General features: G+C 39.7%; 2 protein-coding genes across 2 annotated transcripts in view; one reads left to right on the top strand and one right to left on the bottom strand.

Moving 5' to 3' along the window:
- The first annotated feature begins 1,184 nt into the window (after positions 1-1,184).
- LOC130708697 (cyclin-Y-like protein 1) overlaps positions 1,185-20,319 on the top strand; it is a 33,463-nt gene continuing 14,328 nt past the window's right edge. The window contains exons 1-4 of the mRNA XM_057551347.1: positions 1,185-1,410; positions 10,499-10,573; positions 12,460-12,494; positions 18,537-18,637. Of these exons, the coding sequence (XP_057407330.1) occupies positions 1,185-1,410; positions 10,499-10,573; positions 12,460-12,494; positions 18,537-18,637 (437 nt within the window). The remainder of the gene's footprint in view (positions 1,411-10,498; positions 10,574-12,459; positions 12,495-18,536; positions 18,638-20,319) is intronic.
- On the bottom strand, positions 15,206-16,092 carry LOC130708677 (10 kDa heat shock protein, mitochondrial-like). The gene has a single exon (XM_057550914.1). It carries the CDS (start codon positions 15,733-15,735, stop codon positions 15,427-15,429), a length of 309 nt encoding a protein of 102 aa, XP_057406897.1. The 5' UTR covers positions 15,736-16,092; the 3' UTR covers positions 15,206-15,426.

Genomic DNA, 20,319 nt, shown 5'->3' with positions numbered 1-20,319 from the left:
CACTTGGAACGGGGGCGGGCGCATAGTGTTTGCCAAATGTTAACTATCGTTATCATCTTCATCAAATCAAGACCGTGGTACTTCACTTTGTGACTCTCAAGTTTGTATGAGAAAATCGTGCTTTATGCGTTGTTGTTGGCTAAAGTAGGGAAACCTGGAAACTCCTGCCGTGGAAGAGAGAAACAGGCGAGAAAAGCGAGTTGCTGAATCCCAGCGCCTCAGAGGTGGGAGGGAGGAGTTCGGTACCTAATTTACTGATGAGGAAGTGGAGGGGTGATGTGTCCTTGAGTCTCATTCAAGACACAGCCACAGCTCTTTATTGAGAGTAGGACCAGGGCCCCGGGGGTTGCTATGGTTAAACTGTAGGCGGAAACTAACACTCTTTGGAAGGCAAGACAGGAGGAGCATTCAGTTATAAACAACGGTCAAAACTTGGGGTGAAACTAAGTTCGTTGAGCAATACATCAAATGAGTCAACTGTCGACCCGGTGAAACCGAGTTGCTAACTGAACTGGCATTTTACGAACAGGGGCTTTCTACAGAGCCCACTGACTCAGGACGGCTTCGATTAACAAACTCCCGCGGCGCTTCCCGCAGGACCGGAAAGCTCGGAGCGCGAGAGATGAATGGAAACCAGAGTCGGGGGGCGGGGCAGCCGCGGGCGGGGGCGGGGCATTGTGATTCACATGCCTGCGCTCTGAGGAGGGCGCGTGGAGGGAACTCTGGTCGTGATTGGTCCGTCGTAACCAGGTGACCGAAGGACACATTCCGGTAGGCAAGGGCCGGCTGGGCTAGCTACTTTCAGTCGGGAGGCGGCGGCGGAAGGAGGAGGAGTTTCGGCTGTGCTCTCTCCCTGCATTGGCTGCGCGTCTCAGCGCTTGTCTGGTTCCCACCCCTTTTAAATAAGCGGGTCTGGTCACTGCCCTCACAGACTAGTAGGCTCCGGGGAGGCGGCGGCGGCGGGGGTGCGGCCGAGGCCGGGCCCCTGCCCGGGGCCCGGCGGCTGGGCGGACAGCAGGAGAGCGGCGGGCGAAGTCGCTCGCGTCTGCATGTGCGGCAGAGCCCCGGCATAGCCCAGGGCTGCCAGTGCCCGCCACGCCATTGTTGGAGGAGGGGGCGGCTTCTGAGCTCGGCGGAGTCGGGGGACGAGCGGAGGCGGCGGCGGCGAGGAGTGAAGGCGCCCGATGGGGAACTCGCTGTCTTGTTGCCTGTGCCGCAATGCCAGCCCCAAGTTGGGCCGGCGCAGGGGGTCAGCGGAGCCGGACTGTGAGTCTGAGGTCTACAAGGCGGCGGCCGGGAACGCGGTGGCAGTAGCTCCGGCGGCGGCTACCGTGGAACCCGCCGAGTTGGATTTCGCAGGTGGCGAAGGCCACCACCTGCAGCACATCAGCGACCGGGAGATGCCCGAAGGTAAGAAGCGGCTGGCGCGCCTCGCCCCTCGCGGGGTAGGCGCCGTCTGCTCTCGGGCTTACCTCTGGCCTCCGCCGCCCCCAGGGTCCCCCGGGAGGGAGACGCCGCCTAGGGCTCCTTCTTGCCCAGAGTTGGCTCTCCCAGGGCTGGGCACCGGGGACGAAGGCTGGCTCTGCTTGGCGTCCCCACCCCTTATTCTTTACCAGTCGCGTCCGGCCAGTCTCCTTCCCTCTTCCCTACCCGAATGCCCAATTCTTTCCCCCGTTCCCATTTCCCAGCCCGGCCTGAGACCCTCCAATCCGCGGCCCTTCCTGTTCGTGGTTCTATTTAACATCTCGTGGGACTTAGCAGAGACTTTCTGGTGTATTCTCTCTTTTCTTAATGAAAACTTAAATACTCTAACTTCGGCGTATCCATCCCGTCTCCCTATCCAGATGGTACCTAAGCGAAGGAACTAGGTAAGGGCCTGATGATAGACTTCTATTCGTTAAGGTAGTTGATACTCGAGACAATTAAGACAAACCTTAGAGGATTTGTCATTTAAATTCAAAATAGAGATGGACAGAGTCAGTGTGGTGTTCTTAACTAAAATTCTTTGGATTTTAATGTTTTCAGTCGCCCTGATAGAAGCTACTTTATCCCTTCTAACTATAATTTGAACACGATAGGAAAGAAAATGGTGGGAGAGGGGCTTAAAATAACTGTGAACGGTGTGAAACGTTACTGCCACGGCTGCAGAGAATAGTTGTTGGGTTTTTTTTCTTTACCAAAGGAGACCCCATGGAGTTCTGATTACTTTTAAATTCCCACTTTGACACAAGTATGTCTTCAGCTGCACAGCCTTAACCGACTTCTTTTGCACGTTGCCTGTTCTAAGGGAGGGGTGAGGTGGTTCCTGAGACTGCTGGACAGAAGTTTCAAAGGAGGAAAAACAAATTCGGATTGTCATTTGTGATATAAAGGTTTGGGAGTTAACATACCACATCCATCCTGCAGAAAAATGTCTCCATGGCTCCCTCCTCCGCCCCCCCCCCCCCAGTAGAATACTATTTAACTTTAAGAATGTTCAGGTAAAAGTTCTGAAGGCTAAGTGGCTGGGGGTGGGTGTTGTCGGGGAGGAGAGGAGAGAGAGAAGAGAGGAAATGTTTGATTTTTGCCTCTAGAATTTTGGAAAGGGATGGCTCTAGGTTAAAAAAAAAAAATTCTGGGTAGCATAGTGGCACTTTAATAAAGACTGTTCTTTGAAGTATAAAACATTGTATCATAAAGATGTTAAAGCCCCACTGGCCCATTTGTTTCATTGAAATGCCAGAGATTATTTCATTATTTCATAGACGATATGTCTTACAGCTCTTCTATTTAAATTTTAGTTGGGTTTATTTAATTTCTTTAAAAGTTAGAATAATTAAGCCTGTGGATTCACCCTTATGATGGACGTGGCTTTGTAAGTGGAAAGTACTCCCTTTTCAGAATAGTTAGATATTGTGAAAGAATGAACAAATTATGTGAATTAATTGTAGCTTTAAACACAAAGCATGTAAGTACTTGTGAAAACTGCTCTGCTTGTTGCTATAAGGTAAGCCTCTAAATGATTTTTAAAAACAGTTAGTAGTTGGCTAGTGTAGGATGAGAGATGAAAATTGGACCTTTATAGAATTCTTTTAAGATTTACAATGCATTTTCTTGTGTATTTCACTTGGCCCTTCCATCTACAAATAAGGCCCGTATATATTCTCCCTCTGTTGCCGATGAAGAAGCCAAGACTTGGAGATCTGAAATGACTGTGTAACACAGCTACTGAACAGAAGAGACAGACTTGGGAGGTGGTAGATATGCCAAATTCAGTTCTTGGGATGCTTAAGAAACTGTTTAGAGTGCACCTTATATTTTATAATTTATCCATAAGTTAGGCCTATCTCAGCATACTCCAGTTTTGATTATTGCCATTCCAGTTTATTGTACACAACTCAGAAGCAACATTTACCTCTCCATTCTCTGTCTGTACATACATTGCAATGGATATGAATAAAAGTAGAAGTCATGAAATAGCCTAAATTTATCAGTCAGGTAAACACGTTGATATAATTTAAAGAGTTTGTTCTGGTGAAATCCAATTGAAGCCGAGAATGCCCTGGACAGAGGGACATTAGGGGAAGCTGGTAAGCGGGCAGGTAAGGTACTAAGCATTTAGCATACGACTATGTATGATAAGGAAGGAGTGCTAAATCAGGAACTGGAAAAATAGAGTTCATGAGTACAGAATTTACCTTTTTATGTTTAACATGATTGTTAAAATTTCATTTCAATTTGTCTTTTTTGGGGGGGCATTCAATAAAGTGATAAGAGAAACCTCAATTGCAGCATTTGCCTATTAATTAAGTTTCCATAGAAACAAGGTCAGAACACCAAATATAAAGCACAGGCACATTGGAAGTTTGCTCTTAATGTCTTTTATTTCAGACAATTTTGTATCAGTTTCCCTGGAAACTGAGAAATACCTACTCAGATATAAAACATTTTGGCTTTTCTACAGTGAAGAATTATTTGGTTACTTAGAGAAAATCGTACATAAATGATGCTCTGTCTTGTTCTTCAGAAACATTGGAGAAGAACATGATTTCTTCAAGCCATCTCAAAAAAGTAACTCCTAAGAACGTAGTATAGATTTCAGATAGACTCAAAAGAATTTTTTACTACTTTGTCTTTAACAGTATATCTAATATAACTGATGGTAGTGTCATAATAGAAAATAAGATGCTACGGTCCTATTATCTGATTTTATTTTTATTCATCAACTTTTCATACAGCCTTTATGTTCTGATCTTAGGAGCTTTGCTAATTTTCTGGTGAAAGGTGCTCTCTCAAGTGACCCCTACCTCCCATCCCCCTGAAGAGTGGGTAGGGAAGGAATTGGCAATATGATGTGGAAAAACCTCTGAGCAACAGATCTTTCCTTTTTTTGGTGACAGTATTAATAAACATTTGATGTAAAAGATTTAGAAAACACAGAAAAGTCCTTCACTCACACTCAGAATATCCAGAATTTTTATTAATATTTTGGTGTTGATTCTTCCTGAACCTTTTGTATGCATAGAAACATAACATTGTGTTTATTTTACAAAGGTGGGATTGTTCTTTATGTGCCACTTTGTAGCTTTTTGTTATAAAGAAAAGTAACGACATGAAGCTCCTGGAACTGTGCTGACACCTAGAGAGTGCTCCAGGGTGATGTATTTCCATGCAACTGCTCATAGCTCTACAGCCTGCCTTTTACCAACTGTTTACTGTGCCATCGAATGGTTGGAGCATAATTCATTTACCCAGCCTTTATGGTTGAGCATCTTTTATAATCCCATTATAATGCTTTATTCAGGGGACACAGATAAAAACTGATGCATTGTATTGATACTTCCCTATAGCATTCTGATTGTACACTTTGTCTTACGACTTCATTAAATTCATAGGGTGAGTCATTTTGTAGTAAAGGTATTTTAACATTAAATGTTCTTTTCCCAAATTAAAGTTACCATTGATTTTTCACTGAACATTAGATTTCCTCTTTTAGGTTTTCGTGGTTCTTGGTAACCTGTCTTGTGTCTTTGATTCTGAGTAACTAAACTACTACTCTAAGAGATCTGAAATTAACTCTGGTCTTAGGTGACAGACACATCAAAAGACAGCATTAGAAGAAATCTTAGATGATGTGGGAAAATTGGGAGAAACTTAACTGGTTTTGGGTACACTGAAACATGATTATTAGGCACCATTCCAGAGGCAGGACAAACAGTGGTTAGACAAGACAAAACCCGTATCCTAACTCAGGTCCTTACTTTCTAGAGGTGCCTGGGGGCTGACGACACAAGAATAACATCAGGTAGTGAGAACACTAAGAAAGAAAATGAAGGTAATGGGCTGGGGAGGAGGACAGTTTTACAAGGGGTGGTTAAAGACAGCTTCTCTCCTTAAGCGACCCATGAGCAGTCCTAAGAGAGCCATGTGAGGCTGTGGGAGAAGAGGCTTCTGTGCAGTTCCTAAGAAGGGAATATGCTTGATGCGTGCCAAGGACAGAAAGATGGGTGGCTGCAGCTGAGTGAATGAATGCCAGGAGGAATATGGGGGATTAAGACCTTGTATGCCTAGTGGGCCTTGACAAAAAAATATGAATTTTAGTCTAATTGTAATGGGAAACCATTGAAGGATTATATGCAGGGGAATGATGTTAATTCTTAGAAAAAGGGAAGGGGGGTAGAGAGGGTGGAGGGAGATCAGACCAGCTACTGTGTGAGAATAGACTGTAAGGGTGGAAGGAAGCAGAGAGGGAGACCAGTTAGGAGGCTGGTGCGGTAGCTCAGGTGAGAGCCAGCAGTGGCTTGAACAAAAAAGCGATATTAATAAGGGTCTAAAATAGGCTGTAGTATATAGATTGCTCTTGCATTTCATTTGATTCTCACCATGTTCTGAGTTAGGTAGTGTAGGAATTCTTCTCTTAGGTATAAATTGAGTTGTCCAAGGTTTTAAAAATGAGTATTGATAGAGAGTAGGACTGTAAATTCCAAATGCATGGCATATAGGAACAGAAGTTATTGTTGACATTATGTGAGCTTCTTTGGAATACTACCTTTTTTCTCACCCTTTTTTGTTGTTGTTGGTTTAGTGTATGAAAGTAATAAAACTTAAGAGTTAAAACAGTAACACTGTGTAATGTGAAATGAAATGAAGGTAACTTGCAACCCAGAAAGGTTCTTAAAAGTCCAAGAAACTGAGTAAAGTACTCTTTAGAAATATATAAAGCCAGGTGTACTTACCTATGTGTCACCTCTCAGTCATGATCACTGTAACACTGATTGAGGATTAAAATAAGGCAAAACTGAGAACCAGGGTAGAGGCAAGTACAGAAGCAGTTGGAAACCAGAGCTGGGAAGTTTGGAAGCCAGGATTGTCAGAAGCTAGGAAAGCAGGATCAAGGCTTGGGTGAGCAGTAGCCTGGCAGGTGCAGGAGCCTGCTGTGTACCCGCTGGTGAGGCAGCCCAGCTCAGGGCTGGCTGGCAGGAACTCCCTGACTGCGGTGGAAAGTGTGGACTCAAAGAGATGAAATCATCAGTTTACATGGTAATTGTAAAGATTGTAATGTTTGTATTATGAGCCATAAAACTAATACACTGTACAGTATAGGGATGCTAGGGCAGTTCAGTAAATGCAGTGCTTACCGTTAAGTAAACTGGTGCTCAGCAGTTGGCCCAGAAACTGCTGACGTCTCCTGTTTATTTGGAATATATTGAAATCAATATGTTGATATTAATCGCTTTCTGAAATATGCTGCTTCTGTCAGCTGCTTTCTTGGTCACTTCCCTCTCCCTCTAATATTTTAACAAGGAAAAATCATTTATCGACAGTTTGATAGCATAGTTTTAACACTTTTAGCCTTCAGTAATGCATTTCATTTGTTCTAAGTTGCCTATGTTTTCACACTTTTAACAACTGCAATTGAGATGGATCTTAACAACTGGTAGAATCTTAGATTGGAGGAAAAACAGTATTCAGTGTCGGTGGTGTTTTACAGGTTTCCTCTGAGGAATGTTTACATTAAGACTGAGTTTAATTTTTTTTTAATCATACTTTTTCTACATCGACCTATCATGCTGTCAAATAAGTTGCAATTTAAATTGATAATACAAAAATGATGGGTCTTAAAATACAGTTTTAATCATAACCCCTAATCATGAGCTCAAGAATATTTCTCCTGGGTAAAACATTCTTAGAGGTTTCTGAAGAAATAACTTTCGGAAGAATCCATGGAATTTCCTGAATGCACAGTAATTTCCTGAAGTCTCTAAATTACTGTGTGTGCATGTGGTGGGGAGAGGGATGAGAGGGATGGTGGGTGGTAAAGCTTTGCTTAATAGTCGGCAGTCTTACCTTTGTGATAGTGAAGAGTGTGGTAGGTTTTATCATAGTCTCCTTAGGCTCTTGGGAAGATAGTTAATGGGAAGTGCAGAAACATTGTGTGTATGTATGAGTTTACTGTCTAATGGCTCACATGTCCATTCTATAAGATAGTGATGTGGTATTTTTCATTAGCAAAAAGTGCAAGTTATATAGAAAATTGTTAGTTATATAGGCTATAAACAAAAGATTAATATTTTCTGAAAACCTCATGCAAACTGACAGCAGTAGGGCCCTGGTGTTTACAGTACATTCAAATGATAGGCCAACTCACCAAAGTGGAAATAACACTGATAACTGTGGGAAAATGGTCAAACTGTGTAATCAAAAGAAATACAAATTAGATCTACAGTGAGGTTCCTCATTCATATCAGTAGGAATTTTTTTTTTTTTTCAAGTATCCAAAGCAAGGGTAGGAACTCAAAATGTCATGATTGGTAGCATTATACCCTAATGTGCCCCCCACCTTCTTTAGGAAGCAATTTAGCATTGTACATGGAGCCGTGAAAGTGATCTAACCTTTTGGCTTAGTCATTCCACTTCCGAAGATCTTTGCTAAGGAGATAAAACCATTATTTTAAAAAACTATGTACATGAAGATTTTCCTCATAATATTTTAAGAATAGAACTTTGTAAGCACCAATCCCCAGCAATAGGGGATTGGCTAAGTCCAGTATAGGAATAACACTTGATGGGCCAGTGTGTATTCATTAGACAATAAATATGCAACAGTGGGGTGGAGAGCGCTTGTTAGTAACAAGAAGACATAAATTGTACACTAATTAGAGCTTTTTTTAACGTATAAGAAAAGCAACTAAAAGTAACGGTTGTGAATCATTGTGTGTTAATGATTGTGAATGGTTGTGTGTAATTTTTAAACAGAGCATCGTTTTGTCTCATGCAGATTTTTGTTCATGATATTTGTTAAAGGAATGAGCAAGTGACTTTTACCTTTCCCCACCTTTAGTGTGATCATCAGTACTGCTGATTAACCAGGTCTCCTTCAGTTGCAAGTTAAAAGAACATCACAGAGTTAAGCACTACTTGACCCAGGAGTTAAATGATCTCCTCAGTTCTGCTCTCCTCTGTTGATGTCTCCTGAAAAGCCTTTCCCCTCATGATAGCAAGGGGAGTGTCCAGCAGCTCAAGACTAGCTAAGGATCCTAGAGTACAGTTCTGCCTTTCTCTTTTCTTGGGAAGTCCCAGGACAGCTGTGATTGATTGGCCGGTCCTGGGTCCTGTGCCTACCTTTGAACCCCCTAGGATAGAGTAGGGAGAGTGCCAGCTTTTTTCTGGTCACTTGGGCTAAGTTTACTTTTTTTTTTGCATGTTGTCATTTCTTTTATCCCAGCCTTCTTGATTTTTGTATTTAGATCTGTAGTAGCACATCTTGGTTTGGCGGGTGTGTGTGTGTGTGTGTGTGTGTTAAAGCTTGCTTCTCTTTGATTCTGGCACTTAATTTTCCTGGACTTCCATTGAAAATGGTTAAGTTTTACCATGCCATAGACACTGATAAATAATACAGCTACTTTGCAAACATTTCTGCTTATTTTTTAGATTCAAATGTAGTCTATTTACTTTCTTTTTGGTATAGGTAAGTAGTCATGAATTCTTTCGGAAGCTATAGGTTAGAGGCAGCTGTGAAAGTCTCTGCCTGCCATTTTGTGTATAGCTGAAATAATTTATTTTCCCATTGTCTTAGTTTTTCAAATATGTAGGAGAAAAAAACTTTAAAATAATTATATGGGTCTTTTACATAAAAATGTTGAATAGAATATTTTCTCCAAAAGCAGCTTGATAAACTTCAAATTCAGTGAAGGAATTTTCATGAAGAACAAAGCAGTTGGTTTAGCTCTGTAAATTACTAGTGCTGGCAATGACATTAAAATGGATGGCTCAGATTCCTGTTAAAACGGGAAGTCCAAAATTACTGTTCGTGCAAAATTCTTTCTGGGTGGGAAAAGGGGATTCTAGGTAGATACATTTGTGGAATGCTGGGTTAGACAGAATTCACTACTAGACTAATTAGTTTTTAATATATCAATGTGTGTATTCTTTGGATTCTCTAAGAGGCAGGGATATATTTGTATTTCACTTTGACCATCAAAGCCATCTTTCAAAAACAGATCAGTTATTATGTGGTTTGGGAAATAATTGCCTTAACCATTACTCTTTATCTGAATCTTGGTCCAGTTTCTTAAAAGATTGGTTAAATGGTTTGAGATGGACTTTGCTGAGGAAGTGTCATAGGGCTTTTATGTTTGTTTGTTTGTTTTAAACAACAACCTTACTATCTGTGTGGTAGCTTGTGCTTGTTTTGTATTTCTGCCTAAATAGAAGACGCTATCCCACCTTGGTGCAAGGTGGGCTACAGGCAGACCCACCTTTTCGTGTAGGTATGGCCAAAATTTTTTTCTAGTAGCCCTATGATCTGCTCCAGAAAGTACTCTTATTGAAGCCCCAAATTAATCACGCAGCGTGGAATGAAGAAGTGAGTTTAGCTTTGGAAATAGAGGGCAAAGTTAAAAATCACTATCATGGAAGTGTTCCTATAGATTAGAACATTGAACTTTTATGTAGTCCTCTTAAATCTGCCATGATGAATAGCCCCCAGATAAACCACAGCCAATTAAATGAGTTCATTTGTTGAATGGAGTTAGAATTAGCCATTTGATTGTCTGAAGAACATTTGCCAAAAGCAACTCACTTCGTTTTGGCATATTTGATATATTGAGCTGGTATCTGACAGTAGTTGGCCACAGCATAACTTGCTTCTTGAGACTGTTCCTGGAATGTGCTAGTAATATCAGCTTTAAAAGAGGGTGACTGAATTTTTAATTGATAAATAGGAGGGGAGTCACATATATGATTCATCTAAAAATGGCATAGATTATTTAGGTGCAAGTTAAAGAAGTCTAAGACATAGCCATGGTTTTATTCCACATGTATGGAGAGTTTCTACAATTTTGCTGTTTCCCAATAGAATTTTTATATTGTGCCTTTACTAAAATTGCCTTTTTGTCATTACTAAAAGCTCTTCTCAAGACTATTAAAAGTGGTTTCAATCAATGTGTAGCTATCTTTAAAATCATGTATTTTTCTACTCAACTAAATCACCACACCTTTTTCTCTTCTTCCTATACAGACTTAGCTTTGGAACCAAACCCTTCTGACCACCCAAGAGCAAGCACAATCTTCCTGAGCAAATTTCAAACAGCTAGTAAGACAATGCTTTTTTTTCCCTGAGAAAAAGAGTGAAAACTGTTTTTGTTTTGTGTATTATAGGAGGTATTTAGAAAAACTCTTACAGTGGTTTAAATGTTTCACTTTTTTATGTATTCGCTTGTCTTATTTTAATATGTTGATGATACAGTTTCCTTTAGTTGTCAGTGTTTTAGGGAGGAGAACACTTAGACTATCTGTTTATACATTTTGCCACCTCTTTATCAACATAGTCAACTGGCCACATGATTTAGATGTGGTCTATTTCTCCATGCTACTTTGTCCTTTTCCCCTTGCTCCGAAGAGCACATATGTTAAAGACAAATGATAGGGTTTAGGTCACAGTTAGGTTTTCATTTGATCAAATCAGAAAAATCAGTTGTTATATATGGGAATTGAGCCTTGTGATTTTGGCCCTGTTTTACACAGTGTTCAACCAGACGAGCCTATCTCACATCCAGATTTATGCTACTCAGAACTTTTAAGCTATTCAAAACTTTCTCATCCTAATGTAGTGCTGTGCCAGGGTAATAAGAGCAACATGCCATATGGGGTTTTCCAGAAGATTATCCTCAGCATGTGAAACTCATATAAATTTCCTGTGTCCTCCTTGTTTTAAGATGAGAATCAGAACCGTAGAATTTTTTGCACTCCTGCTTGCCTGCTTGTCTTCCTTAATGTTATGTTAAATCCTAGTTTATTTGCTAAAAAGCCATACGTGACCAAGTTTTTCAGTTGATTACGAGAGCAGGAATACAAGAAGTGAACATTCCATAATATTTAAAGTGAAGCAGCACAATAAAAAACGGAGGTTGGGTTTTTTGTTGTTGTTGTTTTGCTTTTTGTTTTTTTTCCGTTAGATCACTGGTTTTTATAAAAGGATATAACTCAGGAACAGCCAAATGGAAGAGATGCATAGGGCCAGGCATGGGGACAGGTCACAGAGCTTTGATGCCCTCTGCAAGGGTACTACGTGTTCACCAACCTGGAAGCTCCTGGGGTTTCTAACTTGCATTTTTCTAGTGTGTGTACTTGAGCCACTCATTTCTGGTTAGGATTGCTCTATTTCTCAGTTTCTTCCAGAGCCATGAGCTGCTCACATGTAGAGGGGCTCTGGAGACAGTAAAAGAAAAGCTGTCCCATGCCTGTCTCTCTCTTCAGCCTTAAGGAATCCGTGCCTGTGATGCCTGTCTGGAGTTAAAGGAGGCAATGTGAGCAAGAGTGTGGCCTAAGACCCTCTTCAGGCTTTTATTCTTCTGGCCTTTGTTGGAGCAAAACAGTTTTGTGTGCTGTAGATATGTTCATTTAGGTCAGCACACTCATTTTAAAATTTACGTTTAACATAGGTTACTTTCCAGTTGTGTATTTTTTCAGTAAGGTATTTGAGTAGGTTACCATTAAGTGGTTCAGGATACTTCCAGAGATACTGGTGCGTTCGGAGATGAGTGCCTGGCCAGAAACTGGTTCTTAGAGTTGTCATCTGTAGATTGTGGTAATTAAAGTAAGCTGTGTGTAAATGAAGAATTAGAAAATACTCCTGGCTAGTAGTTCAGCTATGCAGCAGGTAAATTTTTTTATTAGCTAAGTTTCTCACCTGGCCTAATTTGCTTTGTCCTTTTCTTTTGTAAATGGGGAGTCTTTCATTTGTACCTAATACAGAATATCTATTAGGTCAAAAAAGTGAAACTAAGTTTTTAGATTTTATTTATAGGACTCATCTTGCTGGGTGATTTAAATTATATATTTTGTTGGAAATTATTTTAAAAAATAGAATGGAATTTTATCTCATTGTGTTATTGGTAATCCATCAAATAATTAGTGACTACTTTTATTTTTCTATGGCATTTGTATCAGAATTCATCAGTTAATTTTTTTTATTCTTAGTGCGGAAAGAGAGGAAGAGCGACCATTTAAACCATGTAAGTAAACAGTTGAAAAGTTAAGAGATTAATAGTTTGAATTAAAAATATGTCTGCCATGATTCCTAAAAATATGATGGATCCAATACTGTTAGCATGGACCTCTTTTTGGTAGATTTTCTAAATCTCTATTTTCCTAATTATCAAATGTATTCAGGAAAGTCTTTGACTTAGTAGTGCCCATTTTTTAAGGGTTCTGACATTTAAGTTAAATTTCACTAATATGGTTGTAGTATAAAGATCTGCCTTAAATTCTTTTGCCTTATTTTTTTGATCTTATTTTTTAACCAAAGTAATAAAAGTATAACAGGTAAGTTAATTTTTAGTACTGTCCATTGACTTCTTGTCATAGCAGGTGAAAGCTTAGCTTCTTCGGTCCACCATGACGTTATTTCCCTCCCTGTGTTCCCTCAACATGTATCAGTTTTTATTAAATCAGAATCAATGTTTACATTACTAGGACTCTGCAAATATTGTGCATTGCTGAGCCATATAGTTCTCTGACTGTGCCTCCTCCTTGTACACCCTTCATTCTTCTTCTTCAATATTAATGAAATTGGAGCCCTTCTGCACTTCTCTAGGATAACCCAACCCCCCTTTTCCTAGCCAAGGTGATCTCACACAGCCAAATGCAGTAAGTAGCTCCCTGCCCGGTCTCCCTGCTTTCACATTCTTCATTTTTTCTGTGGAATTAATTTCCTGACTATATTCACTTGCCTGTTTTCTAACAGCTATTTTTTTCCCCAAATGTTTTAACATTTGTCACATGCCTATCAAAAATATTTTCCGTCTACTAAGCCACATCTGTTCCATTTTTTTCTTGGAGACACTTTTCCCCAATCTTTTGTCTTCCTACTCCCATATAGACTAGTGTTCCCCTAGGCCTGCTCTATGCCTCTTTTCCTGGGATATCTGTGTGAAGTCATCTGGGATCTCACATAACTCTGCTCTCTTATGTTGGATCCCCTATGTCCTAGATTCTGTTTCCCTCTTGTCTTGTTATACTTCCTTGTTTTACTGGAGCACATTTTCGTGGGAAAAGGGCACATGGGCAGAAAGTTTATAGAGATCTAGCCTCTCTGAAACTCCTTCTATTTGATAAAGTATAGACTTCTCAGTTGAAACTAATTTTTGCAGTTCTAAAGACACTTCCCTCTCATCTTCTCATTTACACTGTTGCTCTTAAACCTGTTGACATTGTATGGTACATTGTACATTACCGATTTTAGTCATTTCCCCCCATCCCTTCCTTCTCGGGAACCTTTTAGTACCTTCCCTCTCCCTGGGATTTTGAAATTTCATAATTTGGTTTGGTATAGACCTTTTTTGTGTGTTTCTTTGATATTCTGGTTTTTTCTTCCAGGTTCCTATTATTCGGATGTTGGAAGTCTTAGACTTACCAGATCGCTAACTTTTTTCCCCTCCTGCTTTGCATTTTGTCTTTTTGTCCTGCTTCCTGGAGATTTCCTTGACTGTGCTCTAATCCTTCTATTGAATATATTGTTTTGTCTACCTTATTTTCAATTTATGGAGTTCTCTTATATCCTGTCATTCTTTTTTTCACTGATGCAATTTCAAGTTTTCATTTGCTCCTGAGTTTTTATCACTCCCATCAATTCCTTCTTCCTGTTTTGTTTTGTTTTTTTTTTAAAGCATCCTTATATTTTATTTTATTTATCTATTTTTTGGCTGCATTGGGTCTTGGTTTCTGCACGTGGGCTTTCTCTGGTTGCGGTGAGCTGGGCCTACTCTTTGTTGGGTGCGTGGGCTTCTCATTGCAGTGGCTTCTCTTGTTGCGGAGCACAGGCTCTAGGGCGTGTGGGCTTCAGTAGTTGTGGCTCATGGGCTCTAGAGCGCAGGCTCAGTAGTTGTGGCGCATGGGCTCAGTTGCTCTGTGGTATGTGGGATCTTTCTGGGCCAGGGCTCAAACCCATGTCCCCTGCATTGGCAGGCGGATTCTTAACCACTGCGCCACCAGGGAAGTCCCATTCCTTCTTCCTGTTTTGATCTCTTACTTGTTGGGGGCTTCCCTCAAACGTGTGATGGTCCTTGGCTGTCTGTTAAGATCTAATTGGAAGCATCACTTGGACAACTCGTTAACTGATGGGCCTCACTGCAAGGATTTGGGGACCACGCCTCTGAACTCTGAGCCTGCCTTGGGTTCTGTAAGACAAACTGGTTTTCTTGTTCCTGTCCTAGTCACTCTCTGTAGGTACCAAGGTTGTGCTTCCTCTGTTCTGCCATGTCAGTTACCACTCCTTTATCTAGTCTTTTCACCTTTCAAACATTAAAAATCATCTGCTGTTTATCCTGTCTTATGTATAGCTTTTTTAAAAAATGCCTTTAATTCTACTGAGATGATATCTGAAAGAAGGGGGAGAGGAAATAGATTTGTGGTCAGTCTACTCAAACTTAGATTTATTCTTTGAATATAGGTTCTGAGTTTGAAGTTTAATTCAATATAATTAACGATATTAATTCAGACAATATTTTTGATTATACCTATAATTAGAATATTATACTTTTCTACTAAGGCCTGGAGTATGAATTCTATTCAAACCACTCACCCTACCATATTGTCCATTAATGTGCAACATAGATGGAGTATTACGGACTTTTCAGTTAAAGTCATTGATTCTTAATAAACGTATCCAAAACTTGTGAAAAGGGGGAAGAAAAAAGTGAACTTCAGCTTTATTCTCTTTTTTTTTTTCATTTATATACTTTTATTTGGGAATGTTTAAATCAATACAGAGAAAACTAAATTTCAGAGACACTGAATATCATTAGTTTGGATATCATTACTTTATTATAAAAGAAACACGGAAATTATTTACAGGATGAAAGATTTCAGAACTTCAGTGGCAGCTTCACGTGATGCCATTGGGGGAACAGGCAGCTTCACGTGATGCCATTTCAATAGTGACTTATTTTAGTCGACATAGTTTCCAAGAATGTCACCATCTCTAAATAAGAAATAATCCTTGTCATCTAGAACTACTTTGGTGCCTCCATATTCTGGGAGAAGAACTTTATCTCCAACTTTCACACTAACTGGTTGAATCTCTCCACCCTTTCCTTTAGAGCCTGATCCAACAGCTACTACCATTGCTTGCAATACTTTTCCTTGCGATTTTTCTGGAAGCATAATGCCTCCTTTGGTTACAACTTCGGGTGCACTTCTTTCAACTAATACGCGGTCAAAGAGGGGAAGAAACTTTCTAAATGCCTGTCCTGCCATGACTCGGGTTGCCGCACTTCGTACTCTCGCTCTCTCCAGCTTTATTCTTTTAATGGGTTAAAATCAGAGGCAGTAGGCACAGTGGGAAGAGTCATTGGGTGGGGGCAGGATTTCAACAGGTACTTGACCTTTAATGATAAGCTTTGAGGGTTGTTACTTACTAGCCTCCTAGGTATGATTATTTTCTAGTCTTCACCATTAAACCTGAAGTCTACTAAGCAACCTTTCCCCTTATAAAGATTGTAAAAGTCCATGTATTTTGTCCTTAGTGCTGAATGAAGATAAATACTCTTCTTCAGTGACCAATTGAAATAATACCTATGAACATTAAACTGTCAGTAGTGTTTTTTGCTACTTGTTTTTTTTTTTTGTATTTGCATTTTATACCCTTATGTGTGTCAGTGCAGTTTATTGAGGTTGTGAGCCAGCAATGGTAAGGCTTTAATCATCAAGGACAGTTATCTTAAATTTTCAAGCAAGATGAGAGGAAAGTAATCTGCTGGCAGCTAACATATCTAGGCTTTGCTCAGAGGCTTCAATTCTGCCATCCTTTAGTGAACACTAGATGCTGGAAAGTTTGAATAGTTTCAGGAGTAGGCCTGTGGAAGTGTTTCTTTTGTAGGATCGAGCCAGTAGACTGTAAGTTGCTGATACATTAAATGAGCCCCCGTAGGACTATAGACCACATCTAATTAAAAATTTTAAATGTTTTAGCAGTAATATTTCCAAAGACAAATCAATATACATTCATAATAGAAAAAAAAGTTTTTAATAGAGGAAAACAGGATAAATCGCACCCAAAGCTCTACCAACTAGTCTATATTTTGGTACATTTCCTTACTATTTTTATTCCCCTCATATATATAGATTTTTGGTCAGAATTGACTTTTATTACGTGTAGTGTATGTCATATTATACCCTAATAGTAGTGACCTTAAAAGATAACCTGCTTCGTTTAGAATCAAAGTATTTGAATGAGTGAATTTTCATTTTTCATGCTGTATCTGTTTTTTGAGATTCTAAAATTACACATTAACCAAATAGCTTAAGGACCATATCAGAGTTTTAGTTTAAAACATTTCTAGCTTGAAGGAGAAATTAGTCTTCCAAATAGTGATACTTTTCAAATATGTTACATCTAGAACTTTTTGTTAATAAGGAATAAGTGGCTTTGCATAAAGCATCTGAAACAAGCAAAATGGTGTTTTATATATGCCATTTGGATATTTCTGATTATTGGATACTGGCAATTTTTATTTAAATGCTCTGTATTTTAAAAAGCATCAACTAGATTTTCTCCCTGCCTCACCTTTCATGTATTTGTGGAGGACATTGATGGGAGAGTGTGACAGCATGGTGAAAACTATTTTATATTAATAGGAGGAAGGAAGGCTCATCTGAATTAGTAAACAAACAAAAACCAAAAACAAAACCCAGCTTTAAAATTGTTTGTATTCTGTGGTATTAAAGAATGCTACTCTTCCTTCCAGTGGCTTTCAGTGATTGGGATTTGGTTATTGGCCTTACTTTAAGGAAGAGAGTTGTCCTAACATAGTTTAGGCCATTTTAGTATTTGACTATTGCCGTGTTCATGGGCTCTTCACAAATAAATGGATACTTCTAAAGTGTTTTAAAGATAGTTCATTCTCTAGAGGGTCTCAAAAAGTTCTTTGTCACCTATCCAACACCACTGTAGATAAATTCTCACGAATTTGTATCTTTAGTAAGATTTACCTCCAGTTGTAACTGATCTTAAATAATTTCTCAAACACTTGTTGAATCCTAATTTGTCCCAGATTCTGTGCTCAGTAGCTGGAGGTAGGAGAAGAATCTTCCTAACCTGGAGAAGCTTGTTTACTAAAGAGGGTGGTACTATGCAAGCAGCTGAGACCATGGAACGGTCGGTAAATTAGATGTGTGAGTGTGCAGAAAGTGAGAAGTGTTGTGGTGTGCCTGCTGGCAGAGGGATCCTAGAGGAAGATGGGGTCAAGCTTGCTGGGACAGGAGGAAGAAAAAGGCACTGCAGGCAGAGAGCAGCATGGGTGAGGCAGGAGGTCAAATAACACGTAGAACAGAATTAGTACAATTTTGAAATGAATGGCAAGTATTCTCTGAGGTTCTCACTTGAGTAATGTAATGGCAGTCTTACTTAAACATGAAGTGAGAAGTTAAATTCTCAGAGTTGTTTTATCCGTTTTTTTTGGATGCGAGAGAATCTTTAAGCAGTACCTTTTTGTCCTCCAGATAAGGAAGTTGAGGCCCAGAGAGACTTATGGCCCCCAGCTTTTTAGTGATAGAGCAGCCCTGGCATGCCCAGCCTCTGATTCGAAAACGTTTGTTTCGTCACACTGTCTCCTGAACTAATACATTTATTCTTGGTGTTCATTTACTGCAGTGAAATGCTCCTACATCGGTATCACATAAAGCATTACGTTTTATTGTAGTAAATGAATAGAAATAGGAAATCTCAGCTGCATTTCATTGCTTAAGGAAAAAACCCTGAAATCTTATTCTAAACTTTTTACATTATTATAAAGGTAATTTATAATAGGCGCTTGCCAGGTTTGATTATAGGTACTATATCAAGGCAGCATTTTATAACCTATTTCTCAAAGCTCGTCTGTGGAAGTCAGAGTATAGAGGTTTCCCATAGAGCTGCACATGATATCACACTCAGGCAGTTCATGGAGTGTAAGAAAAATCTTAATGCTTTATCGTTTGACATTTTAACCAAGGGAAAAAAACACACTTTATAGGTTTAACTTACTGTGACATTTTCTTCTATTTCCCTTCCCCTTCAGGTATCTCCAGGGCAGCTTACTAAAAAGTATAACTCATGCTCAACAATATTTCTATATGACAGCACAGTCAGCCAGCCTAATCTTAGAACCACAGTAAACCGGTGAGTACAACTAGGTTGCCAAGGGCTGAGTGACAGACCCCCTTATCGCTAAAAGCATCCTAGCCATACATAATTTCATTCATTTGAATTGTCCTTTTCAGTGATCAGGTTAAAAAACTGGTGTCAACTATAGATTGATTTCAAGGACCTAAATATGAATTTTCAGTTTCCATTTTAATCTTAGAGCACATGATAGAAGGGAAAGCCAGTTAGCAAATAAGAAATCCCAGAAAAAGTATAAATCTTTATTTGACGCATTTCTGTTGTTAAGCCATTGTTGAACATAATGAGAAAGAGAGGTACTTTTTATTGGCTATTTCTAGAAAAAATTATTTCTTTATGAGTTGTAGTCCTCAAACAATGTATCCTACTTTGGAAGCTACTCTTAGAAGAAGGAACAGCTTGTCCCCTACTGGCACCAAAGCGAATCTGCATTTAAATTTAATTGGATTTTGTCAGATTTATCCCACTGTGCTTTTTTTTTTTTCCTGCACTATTTCTGTATGAAATTTTACTTCTCCTTCCTGTCCCCCAAAGAGGGGGAGAATATATCAAACCAGTCTTAAGAAATACACACTCAAGCTTAATTTCTTTGTAGATGAAATTTGTTCAACTGAGGTTTTAACTTAATAGACACATTTAATTTTTGTTTATATATATAAATATATCTCCAACACACTGTATCAATCACAGCAGAGAACAATAAAAGAGGTGAGGTTTCGGAAACATGGCTGTGGTCAGGCTTATACTTAAGGAGACACGAACAGTGTCATGATGATGGAAACTATTCTTTAATTTCTGGGAGCACCTCATAGTCCACAATTGGAGATGCACTTTCAAAACACCCTAATGATGAACCTTTCAAGCTTATTTAAGAGAAAAAAACCAAATGGGATGCAGAGCTTCTTGCCTCCTCCCTCGCGGTTGTCCACGAAACATTAACATCTCCTTAGGATATGAATGTTGATTTTCCAGAACACAGTTTGGGAAATGCTATTTGAAAATATTAATGTCCTTATCCTTAATTTTATTTGTTGTCTTAATTTTATAAGCTAATTATATTTTTAATTGGTTTTTAATGTGCCAGCTTTTTTTTTAGCTATTTAAATGATCAGTAACTTCTACTTTAATTAAAGACAGCAAGTTCACAGTCATAGTAATGTAACTTTCCTCTCTTGCTTACAATAATAGTTGCAGTCAAATCATGTTACAGCAAAAACTGAGCCCCATCTCTAAAGTCCTGAGTTTGGGCACTTATCACATCATCACTGAATGTTTTTATTCAGCCAAGACACTGAATCTGTGGGTACAAAAACCACTCTACTTTGGCTAGAGTCGCAGCTTCTTTTGAATTCAAAAGAGTCTGATGTCCAGTATATAATTCAAAAGTACTTTGAAGGTTAACCTTGCTCAGGGACTTCCTTGGTGGTGTAGTGGTTAAGAATCTGCCTGCCAACGCAGGGGACACAGGTTCGAGCCCTGGTCTGGGAAGATCCCACATGCCGCAGAGCAATTAAACCCGTGCGCCCCAACTACTGAGCCTGTGCCGTAGAGCCCACAAGCCACAGCTACTGAGCCCGTGTGCCACAACTACTGAAGCCCACGCACCTAGAGCCCGTGCTGTGCAACAAGAGAAGCCACCACAGTGAGAAGGCCGCGCACCACGACAAAGAGCAGCCCCC

The sequence above is a fragment of the Balaenoptera acutorostrata genome, chromosome 8 (assembly GCF_949987535.1).
Source record: "Balaenoptera acutorostrata chromosome 8, mBalAcu1.1, whole genome shotgun sequence".
Lineage (NCBI taxonomy): Eukaryota > Metazoa > Chordata > Mammalia > Artiodactyla > Balaenopteridae > Balaenoptera > Balaenoptera acutorostrata.
Note: the sequence above shows the minus strand (reverse complement) of the source record. Positions and strands in the feature narration are given on the sequence as shown.

Bases quoted from the DNA above. Each gene is read 5' to 3' on its own strand.
- LOC130708677 (XM_057550914.1), bottom strand. From the start codon at position 15,735: ATGGCAGGACAGGCATTTAGAAAGTTTCTTCCCCTCTTTGACCGCGTA.